At 47.1% G+C, this 21,698-nt stretch overlaps 2 protein-coding genes across 12 annotated transcripts in view; both read right to left on the reverse strand.

The window, feature by feature from the left end:
* Positions 1–10,279, reverse strand: part of RUSC2 (RUN and SH3 domain containing 2) — a 65,073-nt gene extending 54,794 nt beyond the window's left edge. For 4 of the 10 annotated variants that reach the window (XM_082075084.1, XM_082075077.1, XM_082075078.1 and 1 more), the window contains exon 1: positions 2,459–2,758. The gene's annotated coding sequence lies outside the window, so the exon portion shown is untranslated. Of the gene's footprint in view, positions 1–2,458; positions 2,761–3,757; positions 3,883–9,178; positions 9,341–10,194 lie in introns of those variants that run through there. The other 6 variants (XM_082075079.1, XM_082075082.1, XM_082075074.1 and 3 more) reach the window with 6 other exon arrangements.
* Positions 10,280–10,354: 75 nt separating this feature from the next.
* The window catches only part of LOC309451241 (phospholipid-transporting ATPase ID-like), a 77,307-nt gene continuing 65,963 nt past the window's right edge, over positions 10,355–21,698 (reverse strand). For both annotated transcript variants that reach the window (XM_082074822.1, XM_082074821.1), the window contains 5 exons: positions 20,093–20,176; positions 18,941–19,186; positions 17,912–18,050; positions 15,899–16,029; positions 10,355–13,144 (listed from right to left, as the gene is read on the reverse strand). In XM_082074822.1, the coding sequence (XP_081930948.1) occupies positions 12,923–13,144; positions 15,899–16,029; positions 17,912–18,050; positions 18,941–19,186; positions 20,093–20,176 (822 nt within the window). In that variant the 3' untranslated portion in view covers positions 10,355–12,922. The remainder of the gene's footprint in view (positions 13,145–15,898; positions 16,030–17,911; positions 18,051–18,940; positions 19,187–20,092; positions 20,177–21,698) is intronic.

Genomic DNA, 21,698 nt, shown 5'->3' on the forward strand with positions numbered 1-21,698 from the left:
ACTAGCCAGTGGACACCCTTCAACCCCACACTCTTCAGCAGCTCCTACAACTCCATACACAGCACCTGCTAGATAGTGGTAATGCAAACCTATGCAATTTTCCATCCTACATCCCACCTGGGACAGCCCCAGCCCCACACTGTCTCTGGTGCGCAGAGCTACAGCAGCCCATCACACCTGGGAGAACGGCTGACCAGAGCATGGCTCCATCCACATGTGTGACCAGCTCATGGTGAAGGAGCTCATTCCTGTTGTCCAGGCTCTCCCTCTATGCTCCACATCTTTGGGACTTAAACTCTCTCTCCAGTTCACTGTCTTTGGCACCTCCTACTAAGATTCTTCTTTTCCTCCCACTTCAGAATAACTGACAAGCTGTACTGCAACTGGATTTACACAAAATAAGGAAGATGGGGGACAGGGACTAGTTTAGCAAAGAAGCAATGTCTCAAAAGGTTTTGGGCCTTTGCCTCTGCTGTCCCCACAGCTGAAAGCAGCAGGGGGTCTGCAGGTTTTGGCTACTGCCCATTAAACTAGCACTGAAAGTCTTCAGTGAGAGGCTGAGTAGGAGCTGTGTCAGGATGCACACCACAGTGGCCTGGCCTGTTTTCAGTAAACACAGTGCCAGACAGGCCTATAGCTCACACCAGTGACCTCTGGGTGTAACCAGTGTCAAAAATCAGGGAGTTACATAATAACTTACATAATAACAAACATAAGTCTGTTCTGCAGAGGCAGCAGGGACCTCCTTTGAAAGTATATTACCTGGTCTCAAAGAAAGATGGTTGAAAACAGTTGACACAGGCAAATTGCATCAGCAAGTGCTGTTAAAAACCTAGCTTCAAGGAGAGCTCAGGAACCCCAAAGTAACAGGTGTATGTCCTGGGGATACCTACAAGAGAGCTGAAGCCAGACAGACATCAACTCAGCTTGACGTGTTCCCTGTTAATGAAAGCAGCAGTGTGTAGGTAGAAAGACAAGGTTGTATTATCTATTGTCTCCTCTCTCCAGCAAACTGCTGGTACAGCCACTACCCCTCATTACAACCGGGAAAGCAAGGTTATCGGAGTCAAAACTCCCTGCACTCCCTTTAGCTTGGAGAAGAGGAGACTGAGGGGTGACCTTATTAAGGTTTATAAATATGTAAAGGGTGAGTGCCATGAGGATGGAGTCAGGCTCTTCTCAGTGGCAAACAATGATAGGACAAGGGGTAATGGGATCAAGCTGAACACAAGAGGTTCCACTTAAATTTGAGAAAAAACTTCTTCTCAGTGAGGGTGACAGACACTGGAACAGGCTGCCCAGGGAGGTTGTGGAGTCTCCTTCTCTGGAGACATTCAAACCCGCCTGAACATGTTCCTGTGCGACCTCACCCAGGCGTTCCTGCTCCAGCAGGGGGATTGGACTAGATGATCTTTTGAGGTCCCTTCGAATCCCAAACATACTGTGATACTGTGATACATGCTGGTATTCTTTCCCTAGGCTGATGGTGCCTGCCATGGGGAAGGTGCTTCACACCTCCCTCTCTGCAGTGCAGAGATTCTCCGCCACAGCCCAGCCTAGCTGACCTTGTGATAACTCTCCCAGCATTGAGCTACCCTTGCACAATAAAAAAGGGAAAACTTTCCAATTTAACAGCGGTGAACCTGGTACAAGGTGCAGGTTCCCAAATTGTTCTGAGACAAAATACAGCCAAGTACTCATCAACACCCACAAGAGAGCTCCAAACAGGGGGCTTCTTCTCCAAACATGATGAACCTTCACGACTTATTCTTGTGTAGTAACAAACTGGGAACAAGTCTCTGCTGGGATGAAGCGACTACACTGACGGTCTGGTTCACTGCTAAGCTAGACAACACTGAAGACACATCTTCAACCAAGGTGCTTCTGCAGCCAAACAGGTCTCAGCCAGGGAATGGCTAACCACCAGATTATGCCAACGGGTTTAAAAAAACATTCACAACAACCCAGGCTCCAGAGAGGCAGTTGAGAGTGTTTAGATCAAGGCTGCAATAAGGCTCGCCGCATCTGTGGCAGCAACAATCCTGCCAAGGCACAAGTGACAGCCCTGCAGCATCCACAGCCTGCCAGGAGCATGGGCGTTGACCTTGTCTGGGGAACCCTGTCTACAAGCTCCCCCCTGGGCTTTCTGACCACACCTGGAGAGACAGAGGAAAAGTGATACCCACAGAAAATGGTGTTTAACAATCTGTACAGCCTGGCCTTGTCTCACTTCTGGAGCTGCTCTTCCCTACAAGCATTGCTCCACCTCAGTCTGACCCATTGCCCACGTTCATCATTCACTGGAGGAACCCAGCCTTTACAGGAGAGGACATGCACAGTCAGCACCACTTCGCGAGAGTTTACTTTTCCAGTTCAGCTGCATAAAACCTCAAGCAGACTACCTCCCTGTTCAGTGCCTCAGTTTCCCTCACTGTGAAATAAGGATCGTGACACTTACCAAGCTGCGGCAGATGTTGTGAAGTTAACTGCATTATGGGATGCTGGCAGTCTGTAAACAGTACCGAGCATTCCGCGAGACTCTTCTTCCACCCATAGAGCAGAGACTTCTCGTGACTTTCCCAGGCGTACAAGCTACTGCATGAAGCCCTCTTCACCCTCACCACATCAGATATGCTGCAAAGACAGGGATCCCCATTAACCCCAAAAGCAGGAGCTTCAGTCCTTCTACCAGCTGCGTCCAGGCCATCTGCCAAGCAGGAATGCGATGCACCAGCCCAGCCGAGCTGTCAAGGCAGCGGAAGGGCTGGGGCTGCACCGCTCTGGAATTCCAGCAACGTGCAAACACCCCGTCAGCCTGCACCAGGAATGACTCCTCCCTGCCCCGGACCAGGCTGAATCACTGGAAATATCAAAACAACGATGAGGTCACGTTCCCAGAGCAAGGAACTGGAGCCAGATATAGCCGTGCGGAGAAGCATGCTAAAAAGGGACTCGGTGTACTGGCTGGGGGCTCTGGCAGACAGGCACCCTGGGCATTTGTCTCGTTTAAAAACAGCTTGAGGCTGCCAGGAGACTTATTTTTTTCTCTCTGCAGGGAGCAGGGAACTGGGCAGCACAACAGGGGCTTTAAACTCTTTATCCACCTCAGTGAAAGAGACACAAACATTACAGCTCGTGAGTGTGTAGACTTGGGTTCAAGGAACAAGGCAGAGGTAAAATTATGCCTGGGTTCTGAGCGAAGTGTTGCCAAAATCTCACTGCAATAGCAGGCTCAGGCTTCAGCAGTTCAGAATCCCCATTCAGCAAACTGAATGCCAGACAAAAATCATATGCCCATTGCTGTTTGGTTGCTTCTTCTACAACCTCCTCCAGCTTCCATAAAAAAAAAAAAAAAAAAAACACATAGTTTTGGTAAGCTTTCAATGGGGTGAGTGGCAAATAGCAGTGGCTCTGCTGTTGCTCCTAAAAGGAGCATCTAAGGCACTCCATCATCAGCAAACAGATTTTTCAAGGCAGTACAGTTCCAGACTTTCCCAGTTCTCAGTGGAGAAGGACTGGAGACATTTTGCTACTTAGACTGTGAAGGAAATTGCAACACAGGACTTGGAAAGGACAGAGGAATTCACAATAGAATTTGCCTGCTCTTTCCCCTCACTGTAGAATGAAACTTTGGATGGAGGACAAGAACACCCACAGCTGTATGAAAAAGAGTCTCTAAGAATCCATATTCTGTTCCATGGGGACATAAACTAGATCCTAATCAGAAGCCAAGGGGAGCAAACATCCGTCATCTCACCTGGCAGGGTGGGCACAGTCACTGAGCTGGGGCATCCTCCCTGCAACAGCCACGGCATCTGGCACGCTGAGATTGTGGGTTGTGCCTGCACCAGTCCCTTCCTCCTGCAAGTGCTTTCAGATTTTCTAATAAAATATATAATAAAATCAGTGGTGACCTGTGCATAACTCCCACAGCAGAGTCATATGATCAGAAGCATTCAAAACCAATTCAGTTCATTTTCACCCCACTTTTTTGGCATGTTCATGTAACAAGAACCACCACATTGAGCCGCTCCAACAACTCGTCTGGTCTAGTGTCCTGTCTTTCACATTTTGCCATTGGCATAAATGTATCACAGAGTACTGAGTGAGCTCTCCTAAGGCCATACTCTTTTGGCAGTCAAGGAACTTCTAGAGCTGGAGATGGCACACTGACCACCATGTTTAACAGTCACTGAAACACATCTCTGTCATTGAGGTGTCTGGTTCCTTTTGGTATCTGTGTATATTTTCAGCTTTCATGCCATCTCGTAGCAACACGTTCTACAAATCAACAGCGTTGAAAAAGGACTTCCTTAACCTCCTGCCTAATAAATAATTTTGCTGGATGGGATGCTTCTGTGCTGTGAGAAACAGCAAAGTTGAGTAAGGTCATTGCTTACTCAGCTTCTCCCCACTGTACACTATTTTAGAAGCCTTTACTCTTTCCTACTATCATCTACTTTTTCCTTGTTGCATCTATCTTCCTACAGAAAGTATTCCAGTCCTATCATCATCCCCACTCCCATTTTCTGCATCATGACTAGGTCTATGACATTCTTTTCTGAGAAACAGTGACCTGACTCCGCGTGGTTCTCAAGACTGAGGCACAACATGACTGTATACCTAAGTATACAAGAATATATACCAGCATTTTAAAATTTATTCTTTATTTCCAGTATGAGGGATGCCTTTTTGGCTACAGTTGAACAGTGAGCTGATGAGCTCAAATAACAATCCACAATGACTTCAAAGGTCTTCTTATGGGCAGTGAGAAACTGTTCACAAATCACCATCACATGCATAAAGTTGTGGAATTTATCAGCATGGAATCCCACTTGCTCTTCTATCATGCTAAAAGTTTTGCAAGATATCCCTATTATTCTTCAGGTAGTTTTCAAACCAACCACCCTGAATAACTTAGAATTGTCAGAAAATTCTAATCTTCACTCCAAACACAACTAGATGAGTTACACAGCATGTTTTCCACAGGGATCCCCATGGGACCCAGGACTGCAGATACCAGAGCTTTGATGCATTGCAAAGCCAAGTGTTTGACAAGGAGTGCTCTAAGCATGGTGACCAGGGATGTCTGGTCTCAGGGGGATATCTCACTGCAGTCTGATGCAAGGACCTATGGAGCTGTAATGCTCGTGGTCTGCACCTGAATTTGTGCTGGCACAGAGCCACGCACAGGCAGACACCCGTACCAGATACTCCACAGGTTTTGCCAGGCGCAGTCTCGATGCTGTGTGTATGGTAGCACAACCATTACAGCAGCAGGACAACGGCACGACACATCCCAGTGCTGGGATGAGAGGAGCAGCACATCAAATTTATGCTGACATGCCAGCAACTGAACCAGTGTCTTGTCCTGACACTCATGGGGGATCCTAGAGCAGTTTGAACTGGGCACGGTGAAAACAGCCAGCAAGCAGTTCTTCTTGTAAAGGACATGAATGAGTCACCCAAGAAGTACCACCACCACCACAGTGTATAGTTTTACGCAAAGCAATTGAACTAGCAGAGAGGTTGAAAGCACCCTAAGGCAGTGTCCTCCAACAGCCTTCACAGGTTGTGCCAGGCAGACACTGGTGTGAGCAGAACATTTGTAACTGCAGCCCTAGAGCTGCCCATGGGGAGTCTGTTCAGACAGGAATGGTCCTGAGGACATGGTGTGACTGGTGATCCCTGCTCCTGACCCCTGGTAATGTCATTAGCACAACTAACATCATTTTATGAGGCGAGCTGCCATTCTCTGTGACCGAGTGGATCATGTATTCACTCCCATCCACTCTTTATCGGGCCCTGAAGGTCCTGTGCACCAAATAGACAAACCAAATGGATTTCTTCTTCCCTACCATACCAGCCTCAAGGTTTCTGGGTGCCAAGAACCTGTTAAGAAAATAAAGCTTTAATTGTAACTATGATCTAGTGCTGTCATCAATCTGCCAATGATCCCTAAAAGAACATGTCAGTGCCAGGTGGTGGACACACACACCTGTCCACAACACCACTGAGGACTCAGTCTGAAGTGCAGAGTCCAGGGCAAGGTTTAAGGGCTACAAAGATGCTCAGCAAATAACCACCAGGCACAACATCTGTGAATTGTGGAAACCAACATTCCCAATCCAGGCAAGAACACAAGAATGGGAAGAAGAGTGTGAGAAACTGTGGGCTTGAGATGAGCAGCAGATACCACAAGCAGAACCCCAATAAGGTTTCACATTCCAGAATCAGAGGAACAGAGATCTATACCAAACAAAACTCAGAAAACACCCTGCTATGTGTTCAGGGCTTTGGTGAAGAACTGGGTATTAAGTGTTCAGAAGAAGGCAGGTTGCCTAAGGCCAAGCAGAACTGGGGTAACCAGCCTCTCTGAACACCTGGAAGGGATATGGCAAGCAGAAAAACTGCTTCCAGGCAAGTTTATCCTGAAGCACCCCAAGTTGAGGTGGCAGATCAGTAGGATCTACTGCCTGGCCCAGCTTCAGCAGAGCTTACCACAGGAAAGAGCATCAGGCAGCTAGAGCTACACACAGCTATCTTCATTTCATTTATTCCCAGAGTTCAAAGGTACCCTTGCCACAGAGCAGCCACTTCATCTATGTCTCATACATTACATGCAAAATATTGCAAAAAGACGAAAAGGAGGTTTCAGCCAACCATAACCCCTATGTAATATCCTGGTCTGGGGCAGCCAGCTCACATGAAAAGAGAACAGATGTATTTCTGCACGTTGTCCATCGCATACTGCCCAGTCAATAGCTCCACCAACCCATCCAACAGGCAACACAATCAAGTCACTGAGTAGAGAAAACTCAGTATACCAGGCATCCTGCACAGGAAAAAGTGTTGGACAGCATCTGCTGCCACAGCAGAAACTGAACCAGAAGCAGCACTGCAGGCAGAATACTGGGCAACCATAAACCAGGCTTGCACCTTTCGAATATTATATGTTCCCTTATCCACAGCCTTAAGGTTTCTGAGGGACGATTGCCAGGGGGCAAGGAAGCCTCCGAAGCATCTCCTCCAGGTGTTGCTGTCTAAGCCCAAGGGATGCAAACGCACTGCTGTCAGCCAATGGTCACCAGACTGGAACCTGGCCCAGCAGCTCCTGCGAAGCACATGAACTGGGAAACTTTCAGACTACAATTTTTCAACATGAGAGTACAAATTAGTTTTCTAAATACAGACCTGCACTCTACATGGAATGAATGGCCTGGGTGCCTGCAGGGCTGATGGAGGGTAGCACTCTGCTCCAGATGACACAAAAGGCTTCAGTTTAGAATTCAGGGCAGCTATGGACTGCCTGAGTCACCTTGGTCTGCATATTTCAGGCCCCAGCTCGCAGCTAACACGAAGAGACTGATCCTCCCTGCCTCTCAGGGGAGGGGAATGCAATAAAGCTTAAAAGATCCCAGGACCTCTGCCTTAAATCCCAAAGTTAAGGGAGGCAAACCGGGTTGTTCATTATGTACAAAAGCCAAGCTCCTTTTATTAAGTGCCTAATAGGATGCGGAAGCAGGATGCAGCCTGTAACAAAACGTTGGTCTTCCCTGGAGACATGATGCTCAGATCAGACGGGTCTTTGTTTGTGGGGTGATGCGTGGGGCTGGAGACAGCACCCATATGTCTGCCCTAGCTTTGCATTTGGATGTGGGAATAACCACGCTCACAGTGCAAAGAAGCAATTCAGCAGCACAGCCCTCACCGGGGGAACAGACCATTCCCCAAAGCCAGGCACGATGCTTCCAGAGAACCTTCGAAAAGCCAGTGTTTGGATCATATGTTTTCCTAATTCAGAGGAAGCGTGGCCCAGCTCCGATTTCCCGCGACATCTCTTGGTGTCGGGGGGGTAGGAAGGGGCGTTGGAAAAAGCCAGATCCATTTATAGCTGAAAAGTCTGGCAGAGGGCTGAGCGTTGTGCGGAAAGGCAGGGAGCTGACAGCTCAGTACAGCCAGCTCCACCCAGCAAGAGAGGAGAGCTGGGGAAAGAGACAGGGGTATGAAAACCGCTTCAAGCTGGAGGCGACGGGAGAGACATTGCTCCTCCACAGTGCCAGGCAGAGAAAAACACTCTGCTTCTGAGTGAATTACAAAAAGTAGGGCAGCAGAAGACTAGGTTTGGAAAAACTGAAGAGCAGCTGAGCTGCAGCTACAGCCAGAAGCACTCGCGGGTCAAGCCCAGGCTGCAGGGCTCTGTGCCCTTCTTCGGAGCACAGCATCACGTCCACCCCTCCAGCAACCTTGTCACTGGAATGGGGCTAGAGGTGGCTCCCAGACAGGGAGCTGAGGCTAGGAACTTGTCTTTGCTAGGAGGAACGACAGCTCCCTCACGCCAGCATATTTACATTGGCCAACACATAAACAGATGTAGTAAAAAGCCCTTGCCAGCCCTCATGGAAAAAGCTTGCCCCTGAGGACAAGGCACCAGTTTAAAGCATCAACATGCACAGACTTCTGCTGTGACGACTTCAGCTCCTCCTCACGTTACCAGGCATGAGACAGTGAGAGACGAGAGGTATTTGTTTAGCTAACACAATTTAGCTAACAATTGTGCACATTCACAGTACAGTTAGGAAAAATAACCACTAAAGCTGCAGTAGGGATCACAGATGAGGCCATAAAAAACCAAATGCAGTCTAGACAAGGCAGTGAAATACCGGTGCTATTGTATAGACACTGATGACAGGGAGCAACATACAAAAAAATTCTGGTCACCCACATTTAAAAATGATAAACTCAAATTAACAGGTGCAGAAAGGGTCTGGAGGGAAACAGAAAACCTATCAAACAAGAAGAAACTTAAGAGCCTGGCTTGTTTAGCGTAGCCAAATGTAGGCAGAACACAGATAGGATTGCTCTCTAAATATATCACAGGAGACAAACAAAACTGCTGAAGCAAAAGGATAATGCTGGCATGACAAGAGAATAAACACACTGGGAACACATTTAGGTTGAAAATTAGAGGCGGGGTGGGGAATCAACCATCAGAACAGGAAGTTTTTCAGCTGGAACGGCCGTTTTTAGGATGAAGTTTTGTCAGTGTTCTGATGGGGTTATAGAATACAGCATCTCTGCCTACAAGTATCCAAGAGCTCCCTTATGCTCCAGTTTTTGTTCCCAGCTGGTAGTTAACACGCATCATTATTCAGATGGCCCCTTTCTTATAACAGACCTTGTTGAGGATCACTGCAGTTGGGAAGCCCGGGGCAAGCATGAGGCGCTCCTTTGCCCTTCCATTCTGTAGGAGCTGCTCATGAATAATGATTTCCAGGATATAGGTCCATGGAAGAGAATCATGTGGGTGCACACAGCAGAGTGAAAGCCACCAGGCAGCCTAGCAGGAATGCAGGTGTTGCAGTTAGCCATGTAAAACATCCTTGAAGTGCATCTCAACATATCTCTGCTCAAAAGCACCCGATGCCCCACACTATTAGTGGCATAGGTTGCTCTCTGTCACCATGTTGGGTTCACGGGAAGGAGACTCTAAGCCATCCTCTGCTACAGTATAATAAAAGTAATGTTATCATCATTACAATGATATAATCATTACAATGATATCACCATTGGCTATTAGGAAACATTTCTTCATGGAAAGGGTTGTCAGGCATTGGAACAGACTGCCCAGAGAAGTGGTTGAGTCACCATCCCTGGAGGTGTTTAAAAGACATGTAGATGAGGTTCTTAGGGACATGGCTTAGTGCTAGAGTTGGGTTATGGTTGGACTCAATGATCTTGAGGGTCTCTTCCAAAAAAATGGAATCTATGATTTTCTATCAATGGTTATCATCAAAGCTTTGTCATTCATGATCTTGAAACTGCTGCCCAGCACACTGTTGAGTATTTAGGTACTACAGCAGAACAAGAGGATTCAAATCATGAACGTCTATATTATGAAATAATGAGGAAAAGGAGGGGTGAGATAACAAAAAACAAAATCCATTTCAGGGATTAATTTTTGATATACCTATCAAATACTGAGCTTCAGCAAGATGACGTTATCACCTCCACACCTCATGACACGAGCTTTGACATCTTCCCCTCCCCCCAGCCCCGCAGCGCGACCGAGCAAAGCACCACGCACACGCCAAATACCGAGCCCCCCGCCGCGCCCCGCCGCGCCACGCAGGGCTGCCCGCTCCGGCCACGGACAGGCCCCGCACCCGCACCCCGCACCCCGCCGTCCCTTACCGGCCGCCCGCACCGCTCCGCTGTTTACTGCCGGGCGGAGGGCGGGATCTCGGCGCTCCCCGCCTCCCGCCCGGGTCCTCTGGCGTTTGGAGCTCCGAGAGCAAACATACACAGCTGGTGATAAAATTCCTTTTGATCGATTCACAGGTTGGCAAAGGAATCAGTCATCCCCATATTTTATTTTTTTTTTCTTTTAAAAAAATTATTTTACAAAATCAGGAGCGATGTAGGACAGACATCACTGCTAGCTGATATATTTCATATGCTGATCTTGTCAAACCACTGAAGTATTTGTATCTGGAGCAAATTCACCAGCAGCTCTATTATCCCCTGTGCGTCCTATGCAGCATGTGCAAGTTCGCTTCAGCCAGAAGGTGAATGCTTTGCCCGTAAACCGTATTAGAAGAGTGACACAGTCTCAGAGTTGCCTTGCTTTGTCAGCAAAAGGTCTGCCTCTGCCACCCTGCATTGTATTCTGCTGCATTACATCCTAGAAACAGCTTTGCTAGTACTCTCAGGCCACAGACCCGGCTGGGTATCGTAGGGATATCTGCTTAACTGCATAAATTCCCCATTTTCCTCTAGCCCCAGGGAGGCTGACTGTGAAACCCACAATCCTCATCAAGAAGTCCTGATTGTCTCTGCAAAGTGAATGGTAAATCAGAGGGCGGTGACAAGCACTATCACAGCGGTTTCGTCAGTCGGAGTGCAGGCTCTCACTTTACTTAGGTATCTCCTTGCAGGAGAGATCAATGATTAGAATTTGGTCCTTCCCTAGCAAGCAGTTCCTGGATGCTGAAGTCTGGATCCAGTCCCAGTTCTAGTTTTGCACTGGCTATGCTGAAATGTAATACCATAGTTTGCAACGACCCTCCCAAAGCAGCAGGTGCAACAATCTTTTTTCGGTGCTGGGGTAAATGCTGGGAGATGAAACCTTCTATTAAACCTTCAACACTCATTAACTGCTGAAACTGGGACCACAGGCAGCAAGGTGTTACAGGCAAATCAGATGTAATAGGGACAGGGCTGGCCTGTTGCCATCATACATTGCTTCCATCGATAGCTCAGACTCGAGGCAGAGAGCTACCAATAAATACCAGATGGTTACTGTGCAAAAAATTCCAATTCAAAACAAAAAAGGAATCTACATTTGTATAAAAGCACCAAAAAAACCCCAAAAAAACCCCAGTGAATGCTGCTTAGTTGTCTGCACAAAAAAAATCTTCATTTAGGCAGCTCAGCAGTGCTGGCAGGACAGACTCTCACGCCGCCACGCTGGCCTTCCACCCACTAACCCCGCTGCCTATGGAGCTGGTGTAACAAAACAGTGAGCAAATCCCAGTCCCCCAGGATCACCGTGACTTTGGCTGTGCCTGTGCATCTCAGGGCCCTCTGCTGGCAGTCAGGCTGATAGGATTTTCAGGTCTCTGCAGATGGTGATTGCAAGATGAGCCATTCTCAAATACAGTATTAGCCAGCACAGGGAAACTCTGTAGCAGCCCCCAAACCTTCACTAAATTCATCTGAAACTTGACCCACATCACTCGTCAGGGAGGATGAGGGAGTCACCGGGTCATGCTTCATTCCTTACACTGAGCAACAGCACGAGTGGAGCAGGACACCCTCCACTATCCATGAAATAGCATCTCTGCCTCTGATACTGCTCGTGTGACCTTCATCAAGTCAAACGTGCATGTGCCCCAGTTTGTTACGGTGGGAGAGACACTGGGTGCCGGCAGTTCAGATGAGTCCTAACCGTGTCTTAGGCTTCTCAGGGCCAGATTTTATGGCTTGATTCTTATGGCAGCCTGAGCTGCTTCAGCCCTTTGAGTCTAAATGAAATGGCTGGGACCCAGCTACAAAACCTGAGAGGGCTCTGAGGACAATGATCTTTTTACGAGAGCAGATTTGCAATGCAGATAAAACAGGGCAGGCTGATGAATGTCAAGTCCTTGTCCCTTGACCAACTAAGGGTTTCTCTGAGCTTGCAGCACTTCCTGACTGTAGATGTGGGATGAGGCTGGTATTTGGTCACTGGCCATCTCTTGAGAAAATGGATTAACAGTTAGTTTGGAAGGAGGTTATTTCCAACTCATGCCTTTCAAAGTGCCTGTATACAGTCAAAAGGCTAAAAAATTACACGTATTACAAAGATTGGGGATCTGGGGGTTGTGTGGCTGGACCTAAGGCACACCTGGAGTCAATACTGTCACCCCAGTAATACAGCCAGGAGTGGATTTATGACAAAAACAAAGGCACGTGAATGAGAAAGACATCACCAATTCAGCCTTTCCCTCAGCCTGGACTTCTCTTTGCTCTGAGGTATGTAGTTAAAGGGAGGAAAAAAAATAAAATAGCATTATGAACAATCTCAAGAAGTGGAGATGCCTCCTGCAGTATGTTCTCTCATGTTCCATGGACGCCCTCTGGGATACCATGAAACAGCTCTTATTCACCCTGCCTGCCTTCCATGGCAGCAGCACACGTCTTTGGAAAAGAAGAGCACACGTGTGGGTGAAAGGGAAGGCCCAAGTCCTTGATTTGATAGCCCAGAGGTAACAGAGCTCTGAGCCACCACTGGCTTGGTGCTTTGCAGGGAGCACGGCCTCCTCTCCTGATAGCCCTTTATTTTGGTTTGCTTTGGTTTTTTGGTCTTTTTCTTCTTTCTTTGTTTGGGTTTAGGGGTTTGTTTGGTGTTTTTGTGGTTGGCTGGTTGCTTGCTTGTTTTTTACAGTCCTTTGTGTTTATATTTGTCACTATTTGGTGAAAATGTTCCTGTTGTGGCAAAAGGTGATTTTGGCCGCATGTTTCTTCCAGACATAATGAGTGCTCCAAAGCCGTGCTGGTGGGAGAAGGCATAACCAGAGCGGCGGGTGCTGGTCCGACGCAGGCGTCTCTTGGGTGAGGGTGGAGGTGGCCGCTTTTTGGCTTCTTTGATCTTAAGCAGGACCTGAAATCAGAAAATAAGATGGAAAACATGGGAAGTGCATAATTATTCACAAGAACAGTAAGAGAAGAGCAAAGGAAGGGAAACAGAAGCAGAGGTCCAAAGCCAAAAATTATTGACAGAACAGAGGGATGGCAGGAGGGGTTGAGGAGCAGGAACTGAACTGGCAGCATAGGATGGCAGCCTGGTAAAAGAAAAAAGCAATCTACCCTAAAAAGCATTAATGGGAGAGTCACTGTAAGTCATGAAAAGGGATAATTTCAGCATATTTGTCCTCGCAGCTCTCTGATGCTTTGGTTGTTGTATTACTGCAACTCCTTTGGGCGCTTCAGTCAAATAACCAAAAATGTGAAAGTCATCTCAACAATAATCAATAGTCCAGAAAACAAATAAGGAAGCATTTAGGAACTGGCTTACTTCATCTAGAAAACAGACTACTAAAGGGGATCTCTCATACATAAAAGCTTTTTATGATAAGAATGGTGATCAATAGATTCTTATATTCCGTGGCAGAAGGGAAAGAAATAATGCACTTTATTTGCAGGTAGTGGTCTCTCTGCACCCACGTGGCCACCAAGATCATCTGCAGGAAAGCACATTTTCAGAAAAGGGCTGTCAAAGGCAGGAGGCCCGTGCCGAGTGTCAGTGGGTCAGCAGAACCACCAGCTGCCGGACTGCTGCACTTTTGGCTTGGGACAATGGCAGCTGTAGGTACATTTGGCTTGGGACAATGGCAGCCGTAGGTACTTGGCCTCTCTAAACATCAGGTCTGTATTTAAGTTCCTGTCATACTGATAGCTGAGGATCTCTGTACAGCAGAAAACACAAACACTCCTCTCCTGTGACAATTCACTTCCCAGAGGAGGTAGAAAAGTAAAGCAATTCTGCACTAGAGAAAGATGCTCAACCCAGGCACCGAGACTGGAATCCTGGGTGACAGCTGTGCTGGACTTCCACTCAACTGAAGGGTAAACTCAGCCTGTTTCCTCACATCTGAACTGCCTCTGTGTCCTGGGGACCTCCCTACCTAGCAGTCTTCTCTAGCACCCGCCTACCCCCTCTGCAAGGGCTGAGAATTCCCCTTCGCTCCTTCTCCAACAGTCCTGGAGCACCGGGGGAGTTTCGCCGACATGCCAAGGGTGACCAGGACAGTCACTGAGGAGCACGCCCTCGGGACTGTGCTCACACAGTGGTGTCTCGCAGCTCGGTGCAGGAAGGGGAAGAAAGCACCAGGTGGCAGCAGCATTTAGCAGATGCTCCTCTTTGGCAGCAACTCCGGAAAGCTGTGTTTATGCTGATCTTCTGGAGAAGTCCATTGGCTGTAGTGAGCTATGTGGTCACAGAATCACAGAATGGTTGGGGTTGGAAGTGACCTCTGGAGAACATCTAGTCCAACCCACCTGCTAAAGCAGGTTCACCAAAGCAGGGAATGTGTCTAGGCGGGTTTTGAACATCTCCAGAGAAGGAGACTCCACAGCCTCTCTGGGCAGCCTGTTCCAGTGTCTGTCACCCTCACTGTGAAGAAGTTTCTCCACATACTCAGATGGAACCTCCTGTGCTTCAGTCTGGTGCCCCTCCTCCTGTTGCTGGGCACCACTGAAAAGAGTCTGATCCATCCTCTTGACACCCACCCTTGAGATATTTATCAGCATTGATAAGGTCCCCTCTCAGCTTCTCCAGGCTGAACAGACCCAGATCTCTCAGTGTCTCCTCATAAGAAAGATGCTCCAGACCCCTCAGCATCTTTGCAGCCCACTACTGGACTCCCTCCGGTAATTCCTTGTCCTTCTTAAACTGGGGAGCCCAGACTGGACACAGAACTCCAGATAACAAACTGAAGAAGCCCAGAGAAGCTTCTCTGTTGCAACCAAATTCTCTCATCCCTTATCATTTAGAAGAATGCAATTAACAAGGTGTTTTCTCCCTAAGGGAAACATTTGTGACAGAGGTAACTTAAGAGACCATGCAGCAGAGATACCAAAATCACTGGAGCTCAGGAAAGATGTTGCTTTCTGAGCAACAAACCCACCATCTCTTCACAGGAGGAATAAAGGAGCGAGCTCAGGTTCCATCAAACCACTGCCAACTCCCTGAGATGGGGCTACAGCCCACACCATACACAAAGTACCAGGTGCATCCGTCTTAAATGAGCAAAGGAGCCACCTGCAGAAGATCCTTGAGAAGGTTAAGGGGGCCAAGTTGCTCAGTGATGTCTCTGGCATAATCTATTCATCTCTCACAGCTTCTTCTTGTCCTAATGGCCTCATCTTCCTATTCCTAGGGGTAGGAGGGCACCTGGCTTCAGAGGGGGCATATAACCATTGGCTAGAAATGAAGTAAATTCTGAAAAAAAAAAAAAAATCCCCAGCAAACATGTATGCCTGGGTGGGGAGTGAAGGGCTGTGGTCTGCCAGGATAAAAACTGCACAGCAGCAGGGCAGGAGGAACAGGCCACTGCTTTGCCACTGAGCCACAGCACTTACACCCTTCACCTAAAAATAGTGCAGCTTCCTTGCTGCAGTGCAATCTAATCCACAGCTGAATAATCTCAGCCTTGGTCCCAGCTGCAGATGGTTTGAACTGTGCCAAACCCCATATTCAATCCTCCTTCTCAAGGGACTAGGGGAGAGATGGATGGCAGCACTTGTACCTATAGGGATATGGACTCTAAGCAATGCCAAGCCCATGCATTATGGTTCCACAGTAAGCATAGGTAGTAGTAAGCAGGATTTCTGGCTTGGTAAGGTATATCCTTACTTTATCGCTGGGAGCTGGCTTTAACTGAGTCTTCAGGAACCGAAAGCCAACCACAGGCAGCACACAGAGGGTGATGCTGAGGAAGATTGCTAGCCACACATTTGGCTGGCTGAGGGTGTTTCGAGCCGTACCTGGAAAACAAAAGTGCGATTAAAACTGTGACAGCAGCACCTCTCACCATCATTCACCTGAACCTCTCACTCTCTGTGATTCTGAAGCACTTGGTGAACAGACAAAAATATAAAGCAGACATCATCTCCAATAGTGAAATCAGCTTGCTCTAGAGAGTGCAGCAATACCAGTAACACTGAGACGAGCAAAGAAAAATGCAGCATCCAGACACAAATGAAGCAACTCAGGGAGACAAGGATATCAGAGTGAATTCCTAATCTCTTTACAAAGAGTCAAATCACTGCAAATGACTCATACAAATGTTCGGGAGACCTTTTTGAGCAGCACTCCAGCCCTCTTATGTTTTGCCAGAACTCTAGTGCAAAAAGGAGGATCACTATCTTCTTACTTTCCAGCACCATTTCCCGAAGCATATGGAGTACTGGCTCTGCCCAGCAGACAACAGGATCACAGCCTTTTATGAAATAAGCATGTATTGCCCTTGGTGTTTACATGGACAGCATACTCTAAAGGGTGTATTGGCAGAGCAGCTGCCATTGGCTGGCGTGACACTGCAACCTTCTTTGAAACCAAAGCACTCACTTTTGGCTTCTCCAAAACTGAAGGAATGTAAGAGAGAACAAACAGTCTGCAAAACTCTGATTACAGGGCTTAGTGATGCTGTTGTTGGCAGTAAAGTTGCTTAATGTTTTCTTTTCAGTTGGCCAAATTCTGCTGTAATACAGCTCCACTGAAATTCAAGTAAACAGGTTGTCTCGGTCCAGACCAGAAACACTTTCATTAAAAATAGTTTCGGACTGATGTCTTATTAAGCGTCACTCAGCATTATGGCTAATTTGACCTATGTAGTATCAATAGAGCATCAGATAGAGATATCCCTGGCAAGTGAGCTACTACCTGTCCTTGGAAACTGAACAGACACTCTGTCTTCTCTCACTCAGCACTTTTGACAGTAAAAGCCATCTTCCAGTGGCTGTGACCATCTGCTTGGAAAATACATTGCAACAACAAACCTGCATATCACATATTTCTAAAATGGCCAAACCCCTTGATATTGCCGTGAGAGAGGCACAACAAATCTTGGCTTAACAATTAATCCAGAAATAAAGACACTGATCAATACACTAACCTGAGATACAGAACAAGTCTTTGGGATTTTAGAAATAGAGTCTTATTGCAATACTGTATCAATATTGGCTATGGATGCAGAGAACTATTAAAAAACATCTGAATTACTTCACTGTGCTTTCATCTTCCTTCCAGTCAAAGTCTCAGGAGATGGACTCATTTTTATATTATCCTTCACTTTTTGCATGTGTTCAAATATCTGGTATGTAGATTAACTCCAAATACGTGGTCGTCACTGGATTTCTTTGTTGTTGGGAATTTGCCATTTAACCTGGCAGAAGGCTCACCATAATCACATGACATTTTTCTCATGTCTAACTGGATGTTGCACTTCTGTGCTTTCCTATACCAATGTTATTTGCAAAAGAACATACACCCCTCTGCAAACAAAATATTCCTAGGTATCTCTATGTGTCCATCTGTGCGTTCACCTAGAAACAGAATATAAAAGAGCTGCAGAAAGCATTCCAGCCAGCTCAGTAGGTTTATTTAAAGGTTCATTCCTGTGGCTGTCTGTGAATGTGCATTCTTATGCAAGGCAGTGGACGTGGCACAGTTCACCTGCATGGTGGGATTCAAAGTAAGCATTCCCAGTAGCCCTCAGAAATTCCCTGGCATTTCTTGTAGAAAAGGCAATCAATATATTCTGTTATTGCCTCCAGAGAGGCAATAACATGTACTAGAAATACTCAACAGATTTAAGCCCTGCACTGTGCCCATTTTGAGTGCAATCCAATTCGTCCCAGGGCTTACCAACGAATGGAAAGGAGGCTGTGAAGATCATGTACATGCCGTCACTATACATGGTGAAGGTGATAGCAAAGTAAACAGAAAGGCTGCCCCAGATGAAGAACTGGTTCACAACTGTCCAGTAAGAGGTGTCCAAGCCAATCTGAAAGAACAGAGCAATACAGTTATTGTCAGTGCTTTCATTATTTAGCAGATCTGTGCTGAACACAGGTAGAGATCTTGTCCTCTTCTTTTGATGCCTGACCCCAAGACTGTTATTCGTTCAAGTTTCAAGAAACACCAAGACACAGATCATAGGATGCTGGGACACCGTTCAAAGTAAGCATTACTACATTGGCACTCTTCTTAAGCATTCACCAGTGGTCAGTACTGGGGACAAGATACTAAGTTTAATGAGCAATGCTTACATCACCATCACAACCTGTGATCTAGCATTGAAAGTTAGGACAAGGAGCCCACAAGATCTCAGACAGCAGAAAACATTATCTATGGAGGTGTGATTGACTGGCTTCTCTTTTAAGAAATTTCTCTCATCCTGCTAGTACCATCTGCATTTTTTTACCACCCAAGTCTTAGCTATTTCTTCCAGCAAGTGCAGTTGCACAACCTGCATCATGCATAGAGCCAGGCTACAGAGACAGGCTCATCATGGAGACCCTGCAAATGACTGCCTGATAGCAGACAGATAGTCCCATGCTTCAAACCCATCCTCTAAAATGGGAATGAGTCCTTCTTTATTCCCAGCCTTAAATGTTTGCTTGTTTGTTTGTTTTTTCTGCTATGGCTCTAAGCTTGCCAAGGTGAAGAATCTGCCTTCCTGCTGTCACCTCCATCTTTCATAACATACAAATCTATTGTTCTGTTGAACTGAGGAGAGTAATCTGGTGTCAAGAGACTGTTTTGCTTTGGTTTTTTTCAAGAATGCAAGATGCAGCAACAAATGCAATGCTATCAAGATCCCAAGTGGCCCTCCAGAGGCTGCCTTCATAAAACAACAACTAATTCCTAAAAATGTTACCTGGGATGGCTTACCTGTACAGACACCACAATCAATAAGCAGGTCTGGGCCATCAGTGCAAAGGACTGGTAGTCAGCAATGGCCTTCCCATCACTTCTCATTGTATTGTACATGGCCCCATAGGGGATGAAGAAGAGAATGAGGGAACTGTAGATTCCTTGCAACATGCACTTGACAAACACTATTTTGTTAAAATAGAGGTTTTGCTGGCCAGGCACGTATAGCTGAGGAAACAGCATGCTCCAACGATCATCCACATCCTGAAAGTAGAGTGGAGACGGTCAGATTTTCTGACACCTGCCCAACCGAACACACAAGACCACTTAGGTTTGCCATGTTGCTGTGACATGCATTTCCATGAGGAAACGTTTAGAACACAATTCACTCTGTTGTGCTGATAAGCATGCTATATCCCAAGATCACCTAGGCACATTTTCCCTGTTGAATTTCACCTTTCTTGTGCTGAGAAAGCTGACAAGGGCTGCAAAAAATAAAAAAGAAGGTACACTTGATCCTAAGCAGACTGCATGGTCTGCTCTCCTGTGAGTTGCCTGGAAGCTAAGAGATAGAAAATACCTTCCCTGGGTCCACACACAGGCAAAGCTGCCTCACATATATCCCTTAAGTGTCCAGAACCGAACACTTTGAACCATTACAGAGTGGCAAGTTCCTACTTATTTAACTTGAAAAAGTCATATAGGAGCAGCTTTAGTGCTGCTTTGTCTTGCTGAACAGTAATAGTGCATGAGATAGAAATGTGTATGTGAAATTACTGCAAGAAGACTGCCACTAGAAAGGCTCAACCTGGAAAACCTGGCTTCAGAGTTCCAGTTCGTTCATTGCTCTGTGTCATCATTAAAAAGTCACTTGTCAGGCTTCAGGAACAGAGCTTCAGGGAGTGTTGCAATGGCTGATTTCTCTGTAGTCAACTGCCTAACACAAACGTCTCATCACACATGGAAACCCACTGGCCAAATCAGGATATCCTCTGTGCTGCATCCTTTCTTTTTTTTGTACTCTCAGGTCTCACTGGCAGGCAACTATTTTAGGAGTTACCACAGTAGCAAGCCAACAAATCAGCTGCTTTCCCCTCACGGAACCAGCTCGAAGCACCTGGAGATAAAATCTCTATTAAAAAAAAATAGAAGTGGTGATAGAAACAGTACCTGATCGAAGAGGCTCATTCCTAGCACCGGGAGGGAGGTATATACCAAATTGTAAAGCGTAATGAACCACTCATCATAGACAGTCTAAAGATAAACCAACCAAACAAACAAACAAACAGAGCATGGAGTTAGCAGAACAGTTCCTTTTCCAGCTCTTCAAAAGTGTACACGACTAAATATTGGGACATGTTACTTTGAGATGCTGCTGAGACCAAAATTACAAGGTGACTCAATCTCAGCAGCCCCAAACGGCTCATTACCATGAGCTGTGTGAACACGCGGGGGAAGGAAGGATCCCACCCCAGCCCCGTTTGCTCCGCAGCCGGAGCACGATCGGCGCGGCCGCCGGCAGGTGGGGGCCGCGCTCCGCGGCGGGCGGGCGGGCAGCGCCGGCGGCACCGGCAGCACCGGCAGCACCGGCAGCACCGGCAGCGCCGGCCTTGCCTGCAGCGCTTCGGTGACGTTGGCAGGCCCTGCCCAGGGTCTGAGTTGGAGATGGGTTTATCTTAAACTGACACCAGATTTTTCGCTGCACAGGAGTTGCTCCTCTTGCAAGTTGGTGGAACACACCAGGGGCTAAACTGCCCTGGTGAGACCGCATCTGGAATATTGTGTCCAGTTCTGGGCCCCTCAGTTCCAGAAGGGCAGGGAACTGCTGGAGAGAGTCCAGCGCAGGGCAACAAAGATGATTAAGGGACTAGAGCATCTCCTGTATGAGGAAAGGCTGAGGGAGCTGGGCCTATTTAGCCTGGAGGAGACTGAGGGGTGACCTCATTAATGTTTATAAATGTGTAAATGGTGAGTGTCAGGAGGATGGAGCCAGGTTTTTCTTGGTGACAACCAATGATAAGACAAGGGGCAATGGGTACAAACTGGAACACAGGAGGTTCCATTTAAATTTGAGAAGAAACTTCTTCACAGTGAGGGTGACAGACACTGGAACAGGCTGCCCAGGGAGGTTGTGGAGTCTCCTTCTCTGGAGACATTCAAACCCGCCTGGACACCTTCCTGTGTAACCTCATCTGGGTGTTCCTGCTCCGGCAGGGGGATTGGACTGGATGATCTTTTGAGGTCCCTTCCAATCCCTGACACTCTGTGATTCTGTGTGGTTCTGTGAAATGTGCTCATCAGGCAAGTGCGGGGCTTACACAAATGTGGCAAAACTGGTCTGGCCTCTGTGTGATCTGTATCCTTGTTTGGTGGACGTAGGCAGTTTGAACACTTTTGGAAATCCCACAAGGTAACTGTGTGCTTCACAATGCACCTGGTTTTAACAAAGTGGATTTAAACTATCTCCACAGAGAAGATGAAGACCATTCAAGCAGGTCCCAAATTGTTGAGTGGTTTATGGATACAGGAATCCATGGTGCTAAGCCTCTCTTAATTTGAAACATCAGAGGTCATGGATCCTTTATAGGTTTCCTATGAGCAGGCTGCTATGACTATGTAATTACTGGTCTCATAGATTTCTTGGGCCTTCCTTCACCACACAGGAGAAAAGTTTTCAATGGGCAAGTTCAGAGAAATGCAGTAAAGCTGGTGAAAGGTCTGGAGCACAAGTCTGTTAAGGACCAGATGAAGGGACTGGGCTGTTTAGCCTGGAGGA

This window comes from Streptopelia decaocto (assembly GCF_964273445.1).
Source record: "Streptopelia decaocto genome assembly, chromosome: Z".
Taxonomy (NCBI): domain Eukaryota; kingdom Metazoa; phylum Chordata; class Aves; order Columbiformes; family Columbidae; genus Streptopelia; species Streptopelia decaocto.